At 41.1% G+C, this 22077-nt stretch overlaps 1 protein-coding gene across 9 annotated transcripts in view; it reads left to right on the forward strand.

Moving 5' to 3' along the window:
• Positions 1-22077, forward strand: part of ralgapa2 (Ral GTPase activating protein catalytic subunit alpha 2) — a 122197-nt gene that overhangs the window by 95258 nt on the left and 4862 nt on the right. For 3 of the 9 annotated variants that reach the window (XM_054796881.1, XM_054796886.1, XM_054796884.1), the window contains 4 exons: positions 18490-18611; positions 20187-20246; positions 20517-20586; positions 21028-21068. In XM_054796881.1, the coding sequence (XP_054652856.1) occupies positions 18490-18611; positions 20187-20246; positions 20517-20586; positions 21028-21068 (293 nt within the window). Of the gene's footprint in view, positions 1-18489; positions 18612-19933; positions 20158-20186; positions 20247-20516; positions 20587-21027; positions 21069-22077 lie in introns of those variants that run through there. The other 6 variants (XM_054796882.1, XM_054796887.1, XM_054796883.1 and 3 more) reach the window with 6 other exon arrangements.

Here is a 22077-nt window from a genome sequence, read left to right on the forward strand (position 1 = left end):
CCACTGCATTTTCTTTTTTGGAAACTGCCTTTGCATTTAGTAGTGCTTGTTGATTTGCAAAATTGCCCCGCAGCCAACCCCCACCCCAGTACATTTTTTATTATTTTAGTTTCCTCTGTCACCCCTGAATATAGTCCATAATGATTAAAAAAAAAAAAAACTAAGATTAAACTAGCATAAAATACCACATAGCCTCATGTAACACAAATAATATCGTGCTCTGTATATTTTTAAACTTGAACCCCCACCCCCCAACCCATGCCCCGCGACTCCCCTCCTGTGTCCGTCTGTTATCCATTCATGTCTGACATCTGTCTGTCCGCTGCAAAGTAAAAACCAGCAAGACTGCCAGTTTTGTGTGGGATTGCCTTCTCTGTGCCCTGACAAGCTCAAGCTCAGGTTGTTGGTCAGAATAAAGTCAATCTTGGTGCATTACCCTTTTTTAATAATAAGACAATTATTGTTGTGTTGGGGTTTTTTTTTCCAAAGTAAACATACTTCAGTTTTATTGTGCTATATTTATTACTAATGACAAATTTTGAATGTGTTCATCACCATTCTTGTGATAGGCATTTGTGGCGCAGATGTCTACACCAGTGGTGTCCAGCGTTAGAGCTACTCATTTTTGTAACATTTATTTTCACAGCTTATTTCAACCCAAACAAACTCTACCACCGATTAAACAATAACATTTGCGATTAGGTTACGATATTCATGTGAACATGTAGAAAATGTACTTACACAGTATAGCGTTGTCGTTATTTATATATAGATATATATATTAGTGTTTTTTATTTAACCGAGTCACACAACAACAATGCAGGTGCGTTTTGAAATGTTTGTCCCACAAATTGATGAAGATATTATTGTCAACATTTTTTAAACCAAATAAACCACTGTTATTATAATATATGATGATGATGATGATAATAATACGGCTCACTGTTTATCTCTTGTCTGCTTGTCGTTGCCTATTTATGTCAGGGCTGCCCTTTATTTCTAATAAAAAATTAACATAATCATAATATAATTATCACAATCATTATTAGTATCAACATTTTAGCTTTTAGTTACATGATGCCTTTTTGCTCTATTTTGTTTTGTTTTATTTCTGCAATGAGCCACGTTCTACAGATGGCCCTTGCACCACGCTTTGGACACCAATGCTTGTTTTGCCAGGAAGGTGAGTCTGTCCGAGCTCTGCCGTCTTGGCGCTGTTGGTCAAGGGCTGAATTGCATTGTGGAGGGTTTTTTACAGCTTTCAGACATGCATTGCACGGCCTTATGGAGGTGGAGCTCACATCCGCACCCCCGCTCGGCGGATACTTCACCTTTGTTGATTGTTTGTATTTAATTACTGAATAAATGCATAATGAAATAAACACTTAAATGCGCACTCTTACTTGCTCAATATATTGGCCATGTCCCTAAATTGTCAACATCTTTGTATGAGGTGTTTTATGAAGTAGATGATCGCTGCTCCTTGAATGTTGCTGCTTAGCCAAATGCAATGAGAGTCAATAGAACCGCTCGGTGATTTAGGGTGCAGATAAGCCTGAACCTCTATTCGGGTTGATCTGACCAATCCAGAGTAAAATTTATCAAATGTAGAATTAATGCAGCTGCTGCTTGGACATCAACAAGTAGCAAGCAGCTATTGAACTCTGATGGAAAAAAAAAAAAACAGCCACACGTCACTCGCTGACGCAGACGGTGGGAACAACGAGGTAGATTGCAAGGTGTGCATATAGCACTTAATGTGCTCTTCCAATAGTCTTGTCAAAGCCTTGCACACTACCACTTCCATATTACTGTATTATCATTCATAGTAGGGATGCCATAGTTCTCACTGACTGGCTTCTAGCTGCCCTGTTCTGGCAATGCAGCTTTTCTCCAACAAGAATTCTTGTCATGTTTAAAGTGTGCACCCATACTACTTACATGGTGCATAGCCAGGCAATATCCACCCTAAAAGCCACACTATTGCACTAAAGAACACACAACTCGACACAGGCGCGTTATTACACCTCCACGAACTGCAATGATCCAGACACAAGAAAATGCAATGTTGCAAGGAGTTTTTCCTAAGAAGATAATGAATAGCTTCCAAATCAAAGCTTATTCATTCAGCAGCTCAAAAATGGCTTTGCTGGTTAGACAATATGTCTGTACTATGTTTATTTCTGACAGTCCTAATATAGTCATTGAAAAAATGATTAGACCACCATTGTTTCTTCACTTTATTAATCCATTGTAATGCCTGGTACAACAAAAGTTACATTTGTTTGGACAAATATAATTACTATAAATGTAGCCCATAAGAGTTTAAGAGCTGATATCTAGCAACTTCCATGGTTTTCTTGATAATAACCAAAATCACTTAAGTTCGTACATGAATAACAATAGCATTATACTGCCAGAAAAAATGTAACTCTTATGAGCTATGTTTGTTGTCATTGTTATATTTGTCCAAACAAAGGTACCTTTACTTGTATCAGGCATTAAAATGAACAAGAAACTGAAGAAACAAGGGTGGTCTAATCATTTTCTTCCATGACTGTATGTTGAGAAGTGCACGGAAAATTCTCTATCTCCACCCTCTTTTCATTGCACCTATGCCATAATGACCGCAGCCATTGGTGCGTAACAAAGTGCCACCTGCATTTCAAATGTGCTAAATGTAGACCCCAAACATCGACCACAAACAGGTTTCAGATTTGATAAATGACATTGCGGGTGGTAAATGATTACATTAGCATCTCCTCCTCCTAGTATTTTGCACATTCTGATAATCTGCATACATTCTACATATTCTTTCAGGCAAACCCCCAGGTTTAGGTAATAATACCCTCATTCATAATGTAAAAAAACAAGTGCTCCTAAATAACCAGAAAATGAAATGTCTCAAATTGTGCTTCTTCTAAATGACCATGATAAGTCATCAGCTTGTATAGGCTGACCCTACAATGTCCTCACTGTACTTATGGTGTTATGGTACTCCATACATGGGTGTTAGAACATGTCTGTCTGCTTTAAGTGATTAGCATCCAGCTAGCCATTCCATCTGTTCCCCTAGTCCTGTTTAATTAATGAACTTTCTTTCTCCGCCCTGTAGCCAGCCAACGCTACACTAAAGCAAAAGCTGTTAACCCTCTCAGGTTAACCCCCCCACCACTGCCCCTGCACTCACACGCAGTCACACACACACAATCCTCAGTGGGTGCATTCTCATTGATTAGTTATGTTTTGTTTTCCTCTCTTTTGTCTTAGGGTTCTTGAAGAGAGGGTTAATGAGCTTTCCTGGCAAGCAGTAGCACTTGGAATTCAGGGATAAATGGGAATCATTTTGTTGTTGTTTTTTGTGTGCGTGTGTGATGAGCTTAGCAGAGACATGGAAGCCCTTGTGCCAGTGTATGGGTTTTTGTGCGTGTGTGCACGTGAATGGTCCTGTGTGTTTATTTGGATGGGTATGAATAGCTTTGAGGTGGGGTGTATTGCATTTCATTCCTGCTGGTCTTTTATTCCGCCTCAGAAGCAGGGAGTCTGGAACACTTTTTAAACATTGGCTCTGACACTATTCAGCCCCGCTTCCAGCCATCTCAACAAACTCTTGTCTTGTCCTTATTTTACCACCAAAGTACACACTCCCGCCCTTTATGTCCCCTTTTCCCTTCGGTGTCTCTTGTTACAAGGCAGCGGACAGCCTTTTGTCCAGCTAAAGCTGCCCCCTTTTGTTTGGGCTGCCTTTTTTATCCTTGTGCTAATCGCCATGGTCGTGTGCCTGTTTTGGACCCCATATTTCACACTCAGCTCCCCTTTGTTTGACACACCGCCCCTGATAAGAATCCCAATTCTAGGGCCTCTCTGATATTGAAATCCAACAGCGGTGCAGAAAGAGCCTTCAATCATCCATTATCTGTGCTCCAGTGATTACCATTCAATCTCTCAGGGTCCAGCCTCCTCATCACCAGCCACCGAGCTGAGGCCGTCCCCTGAAAGAACTCACATCCCCAAACGTTGGTGTCACATTCAGCATATCCATAGATATTTCTGCTGTCTTGAGAGAGCTATGCTGTTGGGAAATGTCAGCGAAATGTCACTCATCATTCTGCACTGGAATCCTTTGGTCTACGATGTGGCCTTGGGATTTTGGAACCCTGGAGGAGGTCACCTTGTGACATTATTGTTTTTTTTTGTCCAGAAATGGCGATTAAAATGAAATTCCCTTTTTTTTTGGTTGATGAGGATTGCTGTTTGTTTTTTTTTTTAACACAAGGCTGCATCGCTTTTAATACCACAGACTTAATTGGCTGTATAAAGGAGGAATTAGTTGATTATTTATAAGTTGCACATTAATGCCTCTTTGAAAGGTTCAAAGGCGGTGTCTGCTCCTCCGCTGGCCTCAGGCAATTGTTCTCTTATACAGATAGTGTCCTCGTGCCTTGTAGCATTTGCATTTCTGCACAAAATGGAATTTTCTGCATTGACTGTCAAAGCAGGGAAAACAAAGCAATAACTGAAGCAAAACATTTAAGTATGCATTGCTGTGCATTATTGGCCTCTTCATACAGAAACCTCCCTTTGATGTGTTAATATTGATGATAGTCTATTTCATTTTCAAGTGGTGATTTGAAGGGGTAGTGCTGAAAAAGATTGACCAAATCTTGTCTTGCCACTGCAGCAGGTAATGAGAAGATGTTGTGGGTTGTACAAGCAAGCACAACACCAATACTATAGATAGGCATCATTTTGATATGTAATAACTAGGACTGTCAAAAATAGTGTGTTAATGGCGATGACTATTTATTTAATTAGTTCCGTTACATTTTTTTACGTAATTAACGCATATGCATCGTGGCAAGCCACGGCACTCTGTTATGACGACAGACGGCGGAACTGTGTAGCTCCCCACAGAGTCACACAGAGTCTGAGGGTCTTTTTTTAACTTTATTCTTACCTGAACATATCAACAGCAGTGCAATTCCAACACCAAATATGTAGCTCCAACTCCAAACAAACACATCTCTAGTCCATTCGTCATTGCAACGACACTTCCTCAGTGTCACTAAACAGACCAGGAGATGCATTCATGGACACTCCAACAACGTCTTTATCATGTGTTTGTGTGGTCTCAATAAACATAAATGCAATGAAAAACACTAAGTTGATATTCTTATCACTCACTTTTTAACTCTTAATGCAGAAGTACAATTTTCAGCAATTAAGTATGCTTAGAAATCCCAGAAAATTGACTCAAAACATGTAAATTCAACTTAAATGACAAGGTGTCTTTGAACGCAACTCCTCATTGCTCATAATAACGCAGTTAGTCTGATTCAAATATTCTGCTGTGAAAGAAACCGGTGTTAGGTAAACAGATTTTCAGACATGTGTGCCATCTCTTAACTTGATTTAAATTTTCCGTTAATTGAGAGCTATTAATACATACAAATATATATAATCCTGCCCTGTCATTTATCTTTCTTTCAATAAAACACAGTAAAAATTGGCATATTTCAGACATAGTGTGACATGGTGATTGAGCATGATTAATTAATTTGAAAACCGCAATTAATCTGATTAATAATTCTAATCATTTGGCAGCCCTAGTAATAATCCCACTGTTTTTGAGTAAGAAATGTTTTGCATTTGTATTATCTCGGTTGCTTTTACTCATTGTTTTGGAGAATACTATATGTACACTATATGTACATGTGTATATATATATACTACTACAAATAGTGAAAAACAAATACAACACTCCCTCAAACAAGTCTCTATGTCCTGAGCATTTCAAGCTTGCCACAGTGTGCTGCATTTCAATCCAGTTGCGTACGATGTTGACATTATGTAATTTATTACTATATATTTACAAATTATCACCCCAAACTAGGTTAATTGAGATTGGGTTTCTACTAAGTACTGGTCTAATTATGGAGATTAAAAGTGACAGAAAATGACAGAATTTCCCTAAATTGAAAAAATGTTGTAATCAAACATCCACTGAATTGCAAATGTGCGGCTCTCCACTGTATATTTATTGTATATTTATATGTCATTGTATGTATGGACAACTGCCCTCTGTACATTTGTTTAATATAGTGTACACATCTTCATTAGTTACAGTATGCATAACCTATAATTACTATTGATGAGACCCTGGCTGATTTGGGTATGAATGTATAGCTTTTCTTATGTAAATGAGCATCATTTACCTTCAGTTCACCAAACTACGGGTCTTTGGAACGAGGTTTGTGTGGACTGATATAGCAGGAACGCACCCCAGCTACAACCACTTGTTTTTATATCTGCCGACTTTGACCAGATCCAGTTTTCCTCCCCCTGCATCATCACTTGTCTGTATGGATGTATTGCACTTCCCACTCCATCTGTTTTTGTCAATCCATGAATAGGTCTATTGTCATCTGCAGGATGCACAGTTGACGTGCCACAATCTTTGCGTGAGCCAATCAAGGCAGGGCGTGCAACTTATTCCCCGATTTCAAGGGGCCTACACTCCTCCCCCTGGGTAATTTCGAGTCCCTGGGCTGATTGTCGGAGATCTTCAGCAGAACAAGTTTTTATAACAACGTGGCCAACATTATCCCTCTTGCCTATAAAAGCCCTAGTCTGAATGGGACTGTGTATGTGCCCACTGGATGATAGCAGGCTCCTGATTAACCCTGGAGTGACTAGCTAATGTCATTGAAGGAGGGCCACCTGGCTGTGAGACTGTACAGTCAGCTGCCACTGAAGGGCCAGAATAGGAGACGACCAGGTGTTGGGCTCCAGCCCCCCTAATTGTTGCCATGTAATAGCCTGCTTGACTGCACAATATAGCCCAGGGGCGAGGATTAGGAAAAGCTGTTGCCAACACACAACTCCATTTTCTTTTTTCGCCCAAGGATTTGTGTCGAGATTTCTCTTGGTGTGCATGCTTATGTGTGTACAAATAAAAGCATCTCCTTATCCGTGACAATAATAGCAGAAAGGAAGCTGGTCCCCCATTTTTGTCAACATATTAACTCAAGAAGAACATTGCTATATGCCTGTGTTGTGATTTTGAAAGGATTGGAGTAAATCATTGCAGTCCAGTGTGCATTAGTTTTAGAATTATTCATAGTTTTGCCAAATTTTGTGTTAAGGTGAATTCTAATTTCTTGAATAGGTATTTTTTAGCTAGAAGTGACAGAGGAACATGGCAGAAGACTGAGATGTCATGTTAAGAGACATTAATGTTTTTTTAAAAAATACAGCCATTGTGATGTTCTAAATGAATCATGTTTGAACATGTTTAAATGCATCATACTGAACAGTCATGGACTCAAGAAAATTATCACCATTATTATACATATCATTTTGACAAAATACTACCAACAAAATGGTCTGATAGTCCCAAGCCACGATACTCAACTTTCATATGAGTACATTTGTAATTGTAATGTCCAGAATTCTAATATATGTGCAAATTAAAACACTCCTGTCCCTCGATAACAAAACCTTTCTGTGCATTCAACCCAGCTCTGATCATACGTAACCTGGGACTAATCATTAGCATTCCCACTAAATGCCTGGCGTTTTGCATGAGGCCAAGAAGCCTAATTGGCCTGATGAACCTTTCATAGTAAGGGCAATGGAGGGACAAGATCTGCAGTATGTATTGGCTGGAAGGCAGACAGATATGTCTGCTGTTAATGCATCATGGTTATTCACTTGCACATGCCAAAAGCATCATTAAAATTGCAGAAGCCCCTGTCCTTTTTTTGTCTGAATATTTTATCACTGTTTTTCGGAACTGTGATATTGCAGGGTTAAAATCTGATCCATTTGGCATGACCCACAGATTCTATACTGCTTGTGGTATGTAAGTGTCTTGTCAAAGTGTCAACTAAATAAATTACGGTACTGTCATTGCCACTGAACTTTGAGGCAGTTTAATATTATAAGATAAGGAGTTTGTCTAAATTAGAGCCACAATACCTTTCACCTGTGATGGATACAGCACACATTTTTAATTTATATTGTGTAATGTGTGTGAAATGACCATGAAATTCAGTTTTTGACTCTTTTTAGCACTCCTCTATTTATCCCATAGTGTGCTAGTGATGTAGTTCGACACGTTCTGTTAATTTATTGGTCATCATTCTTGTCCACTTCATGTCCACTATTCACATAACCGGCACAACTATCACATCTACACACCTTTGGTGGAAAAAAGTCAGATTACAGTTTACTGTTCCAAATCGGACTGTGGCTATCGCAACTGAACTGTACCTTCCTCAGTCAACAATGCTGACTAATGTCAAAATAGTTATTTCTTTTTCAACACAAAAGTAATTTACTCTCAAAAATGGGATTTAGATTGTGTGTTGGTCTATCCTGACCAAAAAGGCTTGATTGACATGTTGTGGCTTTTCAACTCTTTATAACAGCGAAGCAATTCAAAGGTTAGCAAGTCCGACTAACTTGTACTTTGACTTTACCCCCGGTTTCTCACAAACTGTGTGCTTTTCGAAGCAGGTAGGTAGGACTTCAATTGAAACCAGCTTGCCCTTCCCCCATTCATCTTTGACATTTTATTAAAAGTTCAAATTGAGATCAGATAGATGCTCCAGTGTCCTGTGTTGATTCTAAACAATTCGAATATCAGGAAGTGAAGCAGAAACAAGGTTGCATGTTCACCTCGAATAAATTATATTATGACTACCTTTGTCGTGACCTAATAATGTATCCAGTGATTCATGTCCCTCTGGTCATCATCACTGACAAAGGACACCTTCATAGAGAACTCACACCCAGCCAGTCACAAAACTGTATCTGTTAATCTTCATCCCTATCAGCCTTTTGTAGCTCATCTTATTATGACTTTCTGTTAAAGCATGATGGCAGTCTGTGGCTGTAGGACTATAATGGGCCTGTGTTTCATTAATCATGTCTATCCCTTGTATTGCACATCTAAGGCTGTTGTGTTAGTACTCATCAATGGAGACCAGGGTCCTTTTGAAAAGGAGATTGATTACGGTCACATCTCATGTAAATACACAAGCTCAGTAGGCTTTGATGGCTGTCATGTTGTGCTCATCAAATCACGTTAAACAAATTTTGATGCCCTCTGTGATTTTGTCCTTAAGGTGTAATTCTGCCTTTTTGTCAACTTGTGACACCAGTAATCAGCCATCAAGGGTCAACATTGACTTTGTTGTCTTATGATTTGTTGTGCAGCAAAAATCGATTTTTATTGTTCCCCAGTGAAATGGTGGACGGCCAGAGACTTGGTGTGCTTGAGAGAAGTGGCGACCACTTCATCTGGCCCACTCGTAAATAACCCGTCCATGCCAGCTCGCAGACATCAGATTTTCTTTGCAGCTGTGGCAAGGCTTTGTGAAATAACTGATGGGCAGTCATGATGTCACAGGTTAGGAGTGATGTCACAGCCATAACTCCCCACCCCACTGTCTGAATGCCAGATGGACGGTACAGAGGTGTGGAGGTTGCAGCTTAGAAGCTCTTGCTGGGTGAAGCTCACCCCTCAAGAGGTGTAATTAACCCAGGATCACTGTTTGACCCAACTCCTTTGGGCCTTTTCAGCTCCAGTTTCCTGGACCTGCTTCTAATTAGCCAACTTGTTTAAAAATCATGAAAGTGTCCATGCTTTTGTCCTTGCACATCCACAAAATGGCCACAAACACCTCTGCTAATTGTATTGCAACGTCAACACATTAGGACATTTTCTGTCTACGTGGTGCAGCTACAGTAAAAAACTGCTTAATGAGACACCAAGGTTTTGAGTGGCTGCTGTATATAAAGGGCAGTGAGATACACAACACACCTTATTCTATCATCCCAATGGCCGTTTCTGTCATTCTGGCTCTCCCTTTTTCCATCCCAATTCGTTGTTTCTTCCCATTCTGCCATTATTCCCGCATCCTTTCTATCTCCCAATGTTTCTCTGTCCAAATGTCTATGTCCCTCCCCGCTTTCCCCATAATCACCTCACACCTCAGAGGGCCTTTGCTGGGACGAGCTTCACACCTTCAGTCCTCGCTGTGACAACAGGTACCGCCGACACTCACCGCCTGGCCTCTCTTCAATCAACACCTGCTTCTTTTTGCCCCTTTTCTTGCATGCTCTTTGTCATTTTTCTTTTCGTCCACCTTCTTTTTGGATAGATGTGCTCCTCCAACTTCTTTTCCAGTACATCTTTTTTGTACGTATAATTTTTTTTCTACCCTTGTCGTCACCAGTATGCAGGCAAATCAGTTTGTCTCATGTACATGGTTAGCCTTGATGACTTGTTCATCCGCTGTCAGCACCTTCCTCAGTACTCATAATAATTTTTCATTCATTTATCAAGTCGCCTTTTTGTTTCACCAACATATTTTAGTGTGTTCTTGTCTGTTGTTTGGACTTTATCTGCTGAATAAATCCAAAGGGAAGGTCCATTTGGTATGTACTGTATGTTTGGTAACAAGTCCCATGTTATACAAGGTTGTAGGGCCTCCATGCCTTTCAACAAAAAAAAAAAAAAAAAAATCAGATTTTCTTTTTTTCTTTTTTTTTACCCTGCTTTCGCCTGGTAGCTCACCACTCTTGAACATCCCAGTCGCTTTCTCTTAGGAGGCCAATTATTTGACTGCTGAAGTCAATGGCACTGCGAGCTACTCATGAGTTCCTCTCCTCTTGAAGGTCAAGCTGATTGGCCCAGGTTAATGGGCAGATGTGGAGCTGAGAGAGTAAGGGGGGGTCAAGCACCTAGAGGCACACACTCCACCTCATCTCTAAACTGTGTCTCTTCAGCACAAGAGCCCCTTTTACTGCAAGAGCTTTGACAAACAGGATTAACCTTGGTTGTTCTGTGCAGGCCCGAACAGTGCAGTAGTAGTTTGACGACATTAATGGCAGACAGTCTTTTTTGGGGAGGGTTCATGTTTGTATTCCAAAGGGAAACTCTGTTTTCCTGTTGGCTTTACTGTAGTTGATGTCTTCAACTAATTATGACTTTTTTATCGAGACTTTAGATCCGGAATACTGAAAATTTCCTCAATGTATATTTTATGTTTGGTCAAATACTTTGTGCTTTGTCACTTTTTATGAGTGCCACAGTCTCTGAAAATATAACTGGTTTTGTGCTTCCATAGGGAAAATGAACACAAATGAGTCTGTCCATTCTGGTTTGCAAGCACTGTCTGCTTTTCTCTTCTTAGAGCGCTATGTGTATTTACTTCTCTGTTGTCTCCGACTAACTTGTCTCCCTGTCCTCTCATTCGTCCACGATTGCCAGTGGCCTGGGCGGGGGAGGGACATATTTCTCTTATTTTCCCATAACTTTCATCGTCTCTAAACATCAACTTTTGTCTCGCTATCATTTTTATCCGTATCGGTCAATCGTTTCTATCTTCTTTCCCTGTATGTCATACTCCTTCGTGGCATTCACTTCGCTTCTCTCCTCTTTGATCTGTGTCTGTTGTATTTAGAGTCGCAATGTTTAGCATCAGTGCTCAGATTTGATTGGCTGAGTAGCATCACGTGGAATGGTGGGATACAATTGGTCAGATGCGCAGGTCAAAGTAGAAGCACCCCATCATACTTTTTAAAATACTTCTTTGTAAAATACTTTGATCATTTATTGACCATAGATCCAGGTCCCTATTGGGCGGCGTCCGGGTCCGGACCCAGACCACAGTCCACCAGTTAGTGATCTCTGCTTTAGATGAATTCGATCATGATTTTCATTGTAGTCAAGATTCCTTCATAAATCACAATGTCATCATTTCATTTGTCAAGTTTTGTTTGGTTTGGACTCTGAATAAGAATGATGAGTTCATTGTGGGATTGCTTTTCTTAGGTGAGAAACCAATATGCTGATTTGTGCAGGCTTGGGAATGGCACTGAATAGCTCCATTGGTTGGATGTTGGGGCACTGGCCAGGAATCAATCAGCGGGGTGTACTACTATTATTTGAGTCACTGTTTAGACTATACAATATGTGATATTTTATCTTCTATTATATATTATAATACCTCTCATAATACAAATATGTTCTCACCATACTGTGTTGTTATATTTATGTTTATCAACATTTATCCAGTGAAAATGTAATGTACTTAAAATAAATACTTCATTTATGGCTGTACTGTATTGTAACAACATTTTGGATTTTTCCCTCGCACTTGTTCAAGGCTATTTAAGCTAAACGATGCAAATGTAAAGAATTTATTGTTTATGGAAACGTGTGTGAAGCAGTTCTGTATGTTTAAAGGCTGCATGTGTCAGAGGCCAGTAGTTGCATGAGGCCTTCTGTCAGCAGGGCGACTGAGGAGCACAAAGACTGAGGCTGGATGGTTAGGAAGCTCTCCAGGGAGACACCAGATCAGAGGTCAACTTTGGCTTTTGGAGGAATCGTGTGTATGTTTGTGGGTGTGTGCTTGCATGTGCCTGCTTATCCACAAACGACTATGTGTGAGCTTGTGTACAAGGCGGCTGCATTGGGTGTGTTGGACTACGCAAAAATGGTTCTCAGTGGACAGGCGGTTTCAGGACAGGTCCCTGTGGGCGGAAGGCGAAAAAGAGGTAGACGTTGATGAAGGTTGGTGCTGTTTGGCTGATGGGTTCCGGCAGAGATAGAGCAGCCTGCTATTGAAGAGCCATCTGAGGCCTTCATTCACCTTGAACATGGGCCACTGCAGCTGACCTGACCTTGGCTTTGATGCACAAAGATTATTGACCCCTGCTTTCCCTGAAAGCTGCCCTCCTGCCATCTGGGCAGCACACATGCATATGTATACATACATACACATACCATAGATGCATATGCATGCGCACGTACGTTGAACCATATCCCTTAGAAGATATAGTCTTACCGCTCTGTGATTCTCTGGTGGTGGTAATTCAGCCGACAGCAGCACTGTTTTCCTCCATTTAAGCTGCATGTTGTTTGTTAGTGCATAATTGACTGTTGATCGTGTATACACTACCGGTCAAAAATGTTTGAACACTCCAATTTCTCTGGAGGAAAAAAACTACATTTTTAAGTGTTAAGATGGTCTGTCTCTCTTCCATTGTTAATTCTGGAGAAGATGCTGAAGTGTGAAACAGTATCATCTGTGTATTATCATGTGCAAATTAGCATTTTTACTCCCTTATCTAAAGTGCTAAGGTAAGTAATAAAAAGAAGTGTGAGGAACACCTGATGTAACTTTTAGGAAGTTGGATTTTTGCTCCTGAACCCTTATACATTGCGTCCTATTGATCGGGTAGTTCTGGAACCAGTCTAGAGTATGACGTGTCTTTCGTATGTTAAAAAGTTTTTGTGGTAGCACAGAGTGGTCAACAGTGTCAGACACTTTGGAGAGCTCAATAAACAATACAGTGGTGTTTGTTGTCTAAAGATTGAATAATGTCATTTAAAACTTTAAAAGCTGCAGTCGTACTAAGGTACATTCCAAAACCAGATCAAAATGGGGATAAAATATTTAATGTTGTGAGGTATTCCATCAACTGTGTATTTTATTAGGGATTCCAAGACTTAACAGGACAGTTTAGGAATTGGTCGATAATTGTTTTGATTTGTTGGGTCACCTCCCTTAAGCAGAGGTGAAACATGGGCTGATTTCCAGACCTGCAGGGTGACACTTGTGGCCAGTGACAGTGACCAAATCAATTTTGAAATAAGTCATGGTAATGATAATGGTTTAATTTATTTTGAACATGCATATAAGCTGCATTGGAATACATCACATAGTACAATTCACAGTCATGCATGTCTAAAAAGGAATAGGAAGAAGCAAAGCTTGTTTAATCCTATGCCCCCCATCCGTTTCACATCAATTGCAATGCATTACTTAAGTACTTAGGTAAGAAATAATGGAAATCTAGAAATCGAAAAATGTTAACACAAGACACTTTTTAAAATCATAATTCAATTGGTTTAACATGCAGAAAACATTTCTAAATTCATATAAATACATACAAAGTATGACTGAAAGGGAGAAATAAACATTTAAGGTTACTATTACCTTCATTAAAGACGTGATTGCTGCCAAAGACACAATGTGGCGGCAAGATCGCCACAGACACCCTTTTTGCCATGAGTTATTTCTTAAATTCAATAGTGTTTCCCACCTTAAGTCTTTGCCTTTCTCTTAATCACTGCTTCAAAATAACCCAAAATGGAGACAAAGGAAGTTGTAAATGCCAGCATTTGATTTTCAAGAATTCAAGAAATGGCTCAATGCAAAACATGAAGGTGTCTGTGTTGATCTCGCTGCGTGTCTTTGGCAACAATCACGTCTTCAACGGTAAAAGTAACTTCAAATATTTGTTTATTCCTTTCGTTTGCCCTTATTATGCATTTACAATTGTTTACGCGTGTGAAACTATACTTGGAAAACTATAAAAACATGTTTTGTGGTAACATTTTTGAGACTTGTGGCATAACTTTGTTAGTTAGCAAAGAAAAAGTCAGCCGCTAATATGACATCATAGACTGGTGACGGCACTACAAGACACACGCCATATCGTATGCTAACTGCAGAACGTACACAAACCGAGGCAACATTTTGGCGGAAATGTTCAACCTTAACCGAAAAACACGCTAACCGTGGCGTACGCTACCAGTTGAAGTGTAAGGGGTCAACTGCAGATTTTCTCCCCCAAAAGAGTAACTGACTGCAGATTTGGTGTGCTTATTACATGGATATAATTGTTATCTTGTTGTTCTGGATGTGTCCCTTGATTAAGTTACTGCATGGACACAGCAGTGGCTGTGCATATGCAGGGGAACAAGCTGTACCCCTGGCTTAGTAATTAGAGACAAACAGAAAGAGGAGGTAGCACACGCATGCGAGAGAGAGAGAGAGAGAGACGGCAAGATTACCCCCTACTATGCATCAGGTCTGATGTCTGTGCTGCAATTTTTTTTCTCAGATAGCGTTGTACATTTACTTAAGTGAGCTGATTATGTCTCTCGTGTTCACTCTTCTGCAAAGCACCTTTTATTCGTCACCGTCCCTCGCTGTGTTTCTCTCCCTCGCCTGTCTGATAATTCTCCTCTATCTCGCCTCTTTTTATTCGTGAAAGTTTCTCATCTAATCCAATCCATTTGTCTAACTTAGATAGAGGGCAGCGGAAGGAAGTATTGGAAAAGAGGCGTGTGTCAGAGTCAGAGAAGAGCGCCTGCTCCAGCTGGAGTCAATATTTGCTTTAGGAATCTCAATAACAGGCCTGCAGTCATCTGCATCTCTGATAATGGACGGCCATATGGCTCTGTTGACCCACGCTGTGCTGAGGTTCTCTGTCTCTCTCCTCATCTTTCTTCCCTTTCATTTGTTGGCTTCATTCAAACTTGTCTCATTTCTTTTCATTTACTCCTTCCTTCACGTGTATTTGTCTTCCACTTATCGCCTAACGGGGCACATTGTGCACACTTTTACAAACATCATTTCTCTCTTTTAGTCATCCATAAAGCCCTCTAAATGACCCACCACACAGAGCTGTGACCCAGGTTACCATGGCAGCAGAGCCTGGGATGCCCACTCTTTGTCCAACACTGTTTCCAGTTAGTGACAGAAAGCAGTGACATGTCTGGCTGTGACTGAAAGACCTATAAAGAGCGCAAGAGTGCTTTTACTTTTTATTGTGTTCTTCATGGCTTGGATGCACATATAATTATACAACTTATAAATATGAATATGAGTACGGCAATTTTCACACATATTTATACTCTCAATATTCTATATTATAAACATTGTTCTGCTCACAGGGTCAGACGCAGCTAGACCTAGAAATTAACTTTGTCTTTTACCCCTACCTTTGTCTTCATCTACCCTGTCCGTCCCTGTTAGCAGCTTGGCCATGATACCCGTTGGAGTGTCCCGGCTCAGCTGCCCGTCAACCCCACTTCGCCATGGTTCCCTCAAAGCCATTGGTCATGGCTGCCTTGGCCCCCGCTGTGGCGGCATGTGCCCGCAGCAGGCCTCCTGCCCAGCCACTGTCTCGTCCTATCTATCTAACCCAGACCGGATCTTCTTAGCCCAGTCCAACCTATCTCAGTTCAACCTGGTTCATCCTTGGCGTTAGTTGCTGCCCTGCACTGCTCCACGCTGGGCTGTTATAATGGGATGAGGGGGAGGGTTGTTGAACTGTTTATGGTTTTCACAGAGAATGTGATTGTAATGGGTCGTCAATGGTGACAAACAGACTGCAGTGACAATAATCAGAGTTTTTGTTACACACGCATGGTTGCGTCCTGAAAGTGCTCGCTGTCATCATGCCATCACAGACCTTTTTACTTCAGTAGTTTCCTTCAGCATATTCTAGCCAGCTCCTGCCTCCATTCCACAACAGACTTGGCACGCTACATCTTCCATAATGACATGATAATGGCCGTCAGAATGTTTTCCACCATCACCCGCAGTCATTTCGCAGCCCTATTTATTTATTTGGACCTTCCTCTCCCATTTCCATTCCAGCCATCCATCCTGCATGCCGGCTGCTCAGGCTCCAGTTGCTGCTTGTCACTCTGAATTTCAAATGGCTTCAATTTTCCCCCTGATGACACAGAGAAGTGGCGGGCAGCGTATCAGGGTCTGTGGTCGTAGACATGTTGCCTACAGCAGGAGTTCTATTAGAGAGAGAGGGAGAGGAGATTGTTTAGAGCATCACGCGTAAGCGTGATGTACTCCTTTCTTCCTTTTTTTGTACTACAATTTTAGAGGCATTGCTCACATTTTGGGGCAATGTGGCATGGGTCCGTATTTGATTATGGTTGTGTCACTTTACTCTGCCTGATAAAGCTACAACCGAAAAATGTAATCATGAGAATTTAGAAAGAAATGATACTAAGCTAACACCGATATTGCTGCTAGTTTTATGAAATTACAGTATTTCCTCGCAACATTAGAACAACCATATTTTCCGGATTATAAATTGCACTTTTCAGCATTGGTTGGCTGGTCCTGCGACTTACAGTATATATCAAAATATATAGTCATCCCTTGCTACATCGTGGTTCGAATATTGCTCCCTCGGTCTATCGCTGTTTCTCAAAAATGAATTCATTGATAAATGATTGCTGTTCCGTGGTTGACTATGGCCTATTATTAGTCAAAAAATATTGCAAGACAAGTTATATGTAGTATTCTGGTCATTAGGCGTCAGTAATGTTATATTGCATTACCTTACCGCAGCATGTAGCCAGCCATAGCATGTCCGACATGATAGAAGGGAGGAAAAAAGTTCTCCAATTCAAAGTGGAAGCGGTACATTTTTGCCTTCTTTCTTTGTCCTTCTTCGCCACTCCATTTGAAACACTTAACTTTAGACTAAGTAAATTGAAGAGGCAAACTAGTTAGCTTGGTAGCTTACTATGCTATCAGCAGCTTTCTCTTATGTCCCTAAAGCGATCCCATAACCTACACAATGCGATGTAAACAAAAATAATAGGAGTGTAAAGGTCACTGTAGAGGTTTAACTTCATTTTTAGATGATTCCAGAAATGATGAAAATGGCAATTAGAAAGTCTTAAACAGGTTCTGTATGCTCTTAACTACAAAAATATTAAATGTATTAATATTGAACCTACTTTGCGAAAATTCACTCATCACAGTCGGGTCTGGAACCAATTAACCACATTAAACGACTGGATAATTAACATGTTTTTAAATGTTAAGTCATACTGACTGTCATGAAACTAGGAGTGAACATTAAAATATTGAATGAGATCGGGATTTTGGTGAACTTGCTTACCGGTAACTTCCTTGTTATGTTATTTTACCCTATTCAGCCTGGTATGTTCTTTATGCTATTATGTAGCTGAATAACTGTTAATGTGTTACTGTAACATACCGGACACCTATTCAGCCCTTTGTTTTGTGTGCTAATATGCAGTCAAATAACTTGCCTTTCCAGATTAAATGTCTGTTTTTGGTCATTAATTTTGTGAAATAGATTTCCAAATAAATGCAACATATAGTCCAGTGGAATTTATATATGATTTTTTGACTGATGCGACTTAGAGTCCGGAAAATATGGTAATAATCTGTCTGTTTTCTTGCCGCCCTCAGTCTCCTCCTCGATGAAGTTTGGCTCATTAACATGGCCAACAGCCACATGTCATGATTTAAATACAAAGAAAACCCTCCTTGTACGATGCATTCAATGCGGCATGCCTTTTGCAGTTGACTGCTGTACTATTTTGAAGTGGAAACGACCTAAACCGTGTAGAGTATGATTGAGCTGAGCCAGTACCGTGCAGAGAAAAAACTGCAAAACATGGATGACATGGCACAATATAAATAAAAAGCATACATAAATGCAAGCAAATTATTTTCATGTCAATATTATGATTTCCAGTAAGTAATTTTAAGGATAGCTCAGGAATGTATCCTTCTTGAGAATTTTGATAAGAGGAATTGCACCTTTGGCTTGGCTTTGACAGTGCTGCTGTTTATGTACTACATATCATCATATCCCTTAACATGCGTTAACCAGCTATGAAGAAAGGGCCCTCTACTTGGAAGCCATTGTCCAGAATCACAGGGAGGTCATGACATTTGAAGACTTTGCCTCACAGGTGTTCTCTCCCTCCCCTGGCTATCCAACGAGCGGGACAGGTGAGAAATGACCCGCAATGCACTTACTTCCTTTCTGTCTCTCCTCACAGTATCCACTGTTTTTTGCATCAATACCTTCTTATTTTTCCTTCTCTATCATCTTCATTTCTTACCCCTCGTCTTAATCGATCACACCAGGATCTTCACACCTATCCACATCTTCTCTCTGTATTTGCTTTTGTTCTTCCACCTTTACTGTTGAATGCCAAACAATAGGCTTCGCTCTCTACTGACTTTGAACACGCTCCTGAGGCCACTTTGTGCCTTTCCCATGAATATAGGCGGCCTTGTTAAATGTCTCTCAGCATGTTTCTATGTGTGCGTGTGTGTGTGTGTGTGAGGGTGTGTGTGTGCGTGCGCATCGCCATGAGATCATTCACCAGCACTTACGAGATCCATCCCGCAAACAGCAGCTCGCAGATGTCAGCACAGGACTCTTATCACTCCATGATGAATAGAATCCAAAGCGTGCCTTATCTTGTTCTTCCTACTTGTACCGGTGCTGATCGATCCACAGCCTCACCAAAATCAATACAGGATTGCACTTTTCTCCTTCACTGGTTCTCAATGCACTTTCTGGATGGAGAGAAGTGTACAATAGCACAGCATAGACACTGTTATTTTCAAATCTGTAAATAAAACTAAAATTGAGATACAGCATGATATTGATAATGAATGTAACCAGGACAGAAGTGGTCAAATCTACATATAAAATCTCCTCAAGCGATGCCCCTCATCTCTTTCATTCACCTAACTTGATTAAAGAACTGTAATAGAGGGAGACAGGGGGATGCAGAGGTGTCTGTTAATAGAAGTTATGGACAGTTTTAACTTTTCCTTGGGGGTTAACATGATTAACAGTAGGGGGCACAGGTTATAGCTAATGTGAGAGGCCAACACATAATGAAGTCTGCTGTGTCACCCTCACTGCTGTGGAAACTCGTTCTGGCCAGTAATTTATATTTCACCTGACTAGGTAATAACTAGATAATTGACAAATATGAAGAGAAGAGGTGTTCACATGTGTGCGTGGCAACCAAAATGTTGTACCTTCCTCTTAAGTTAATAATCCCTGACTAATCATAACAATTTAGGAGGCAATTCCTCCTTGGCTCCAAATTACCCCTTTTTCTAGCTAGCATATGTTACCAATTGTGGTTTCAGAACTACAGTATACATTCAATGTTAGTATCTAAACTTTGCCAAATCGCTCTCTTTAGCTGACAACACACATAACTAGTCTGTGTGCGTGTGTTACGTCGGCTGGAAGAGGCAGGTTGTAATGCTTGCAGTACATTGAAATGTTGGCACCCTCTTGGCAGCTGGAGGACCCCACTGCATACAGTCCCTTTAAGGCCAGTAAAATGTGTTTATAATATACTGTATAATCTTTTATGCTTCCTGTCTCAACAAGCATGTTGCTTCAATGTGGCAGTGACGGCTGGCTGATGCTGCCTATCAAATGTCCAAAAATTGTCCCATGTGTGTCTGAGTGTGTATTTTTGTGTGTGCGTCCCTGCGTGCTGCTCTGCTTCCCATTGCTGCCACTAACATGTCATCCATGCTTCATGACAGCGTGCAGGCGTTGGCCGGGGATGGTTTGGGACATGGAATACCCCTGGGCCAAACTGGACTGTAAGACTCTTGCTTTGCTTCCTCCTCACTCGGCATGACGCCCAGCCGCAGCCCACATTTGTTTGTTCATTTAGGTCACCCCTAAGCCCTACCACCACCATTATTAGATACCTGGGGGCACCGCATGCTTCAGCCTCAGACCCTACCAGGGGTCCACAGAAGTACATATGCTGCATGCTATGTGCTAAGTGGCCCTGCAGTGATTCCCTGTTTTTCTGTGGGGGGTTCCACACTCCTGACTCCTTTTCCATTTTGTTCCATCTTGATCAGTCATTGACCTCCACACTCCTCCTTCTCCTCACCTTGGAACTTCAAAGCAACATCAGAGCTTCCTGCATGAGTTAGTCCATCAACACTTTATGTATTGTACACCTTATTATATTTTTTCCCATTGACCAGACTGTTAAATAATCTCTGGGTGAAGAGCTCCTGTGGCCTTTTATGCCCTTACACTAAAACCATCCTAAGATGTAGCACTGCTCCTAAGTGTTTCTCAGCCTGTTGTTGCCATGTGAACTGCTCACCATTAATGTTTTGGGTTTCAAAATTGCCTCACATTTGAGATTCTGTAAATGGCACAATTCATCAGACCTTAATGGCCTTTAAAGTATCTGTGACTCAGTTAACCTTGAATGAAGCTTAAACCTTCCAGTGACAACTAACCCGGACGTTACATGTGCTGTGCAATTTCAGCGAGCCTTGTGTTGTGTTCACTGCAGTGTGGTGGTGTGTGTCTGTCCACTGCTGTCTCACGTGATCCTCTACTCTTTTTCCCTTTTAGATTAAAATTTCTTAACGGTCCAAATTCTGTATATGATGAAGGTAAGCACACGGGTCAGAACGGAAGCTTGTTTTGGTCCAGCGGCCAAACTACCCTCCACTCGCCATGCATCCTGGCTGTTACACCCTCCCCCTTCCTTTTTTTCCATCCACTACTAACCAATCTTTATTTACTGATCACACTGACAAAGGGAAGGGGACAGTGAAACCAGTCTGTTTATTCAGTGGGTGTCCTCCTGTCGAGGCCAGGCTGGTAATTGAGAGCGGTGGCGACAATTAGCACCTGACTAAGTAGCAGCATGTACAATACGGCTACACTTCTGGCCCTTGCTTCTGCATGCAGAGCACCTTTTATCTCTTTCCTGACAAACACTTTCCTCTTTTCTTTTCAACTTGCCTACCCTCCCCCCTGCTTTTCCTCCTGTTGGAGTGTGTGTGCCTGTTTGCCTGAGGCAGACTCTGAGACCAACACCTGCCGCACTGGAAGACATCTTTGTCATGTGAAGCCTTGTTTGAACTGCCAGAGAGGGTACCAGTGGGACACTGGGACACTTCAAGACTCTTTTGTTTTGCCTGCAACCCCTCTGTGCCGTCCCTTTGCTGTTTCCACCTGAAACAAACGGTCAGGGCAGGGGCAGAGCTCGCGATGGAAATGCTGGATCTAAATGACGATAACAGTGACTCATTGGAAATTCTTCTCCATGAAAATTCATGCTTGCAGAAGATTACACAAGCAACCACAGTCATTAAGCAGCACATTGTGAGTGCTGACTGGTTGAAGCAGCATGTTTTAATGGGCTGCTAAATGGATAGGGATGCCTGAGTGGGTGAACTGCACCGCCATCACGAATGAATGATGCTTCCTCCTGTCTATCATTTGCCTTAATGGCAGATTCAATTTTAACATGTAATGAGTGTTTACTGTTGGAATTAGTAGAAGAATACAGGAATGCAGGATATAAGCCGTACATAAGGCCATCCCCCAATTTTAGCCCCACCCGTCCCCGTTTTTTATATTCACATGCAGATTTGAGAATGTTTAGGCCCCCCT

This window comes from Dunckerocampus dactyliophorus, chromosome 13, assembly GCF_027744805.1.
Source record: "Dunckerocampus dactyliophorus isolate RoL2022-P2 chromosome 13, RoL_Ddac_1.1, whole genome shotgun sequence".
Classification (NCBI taxonomy): domain Eukaryota; kingdom Metazoa; phylum Chordata; class Actinopteri; order Syngnathiformes; family Syngnathidae; genus Dunckerocampus; species Dunckerocampus dactyliophorus.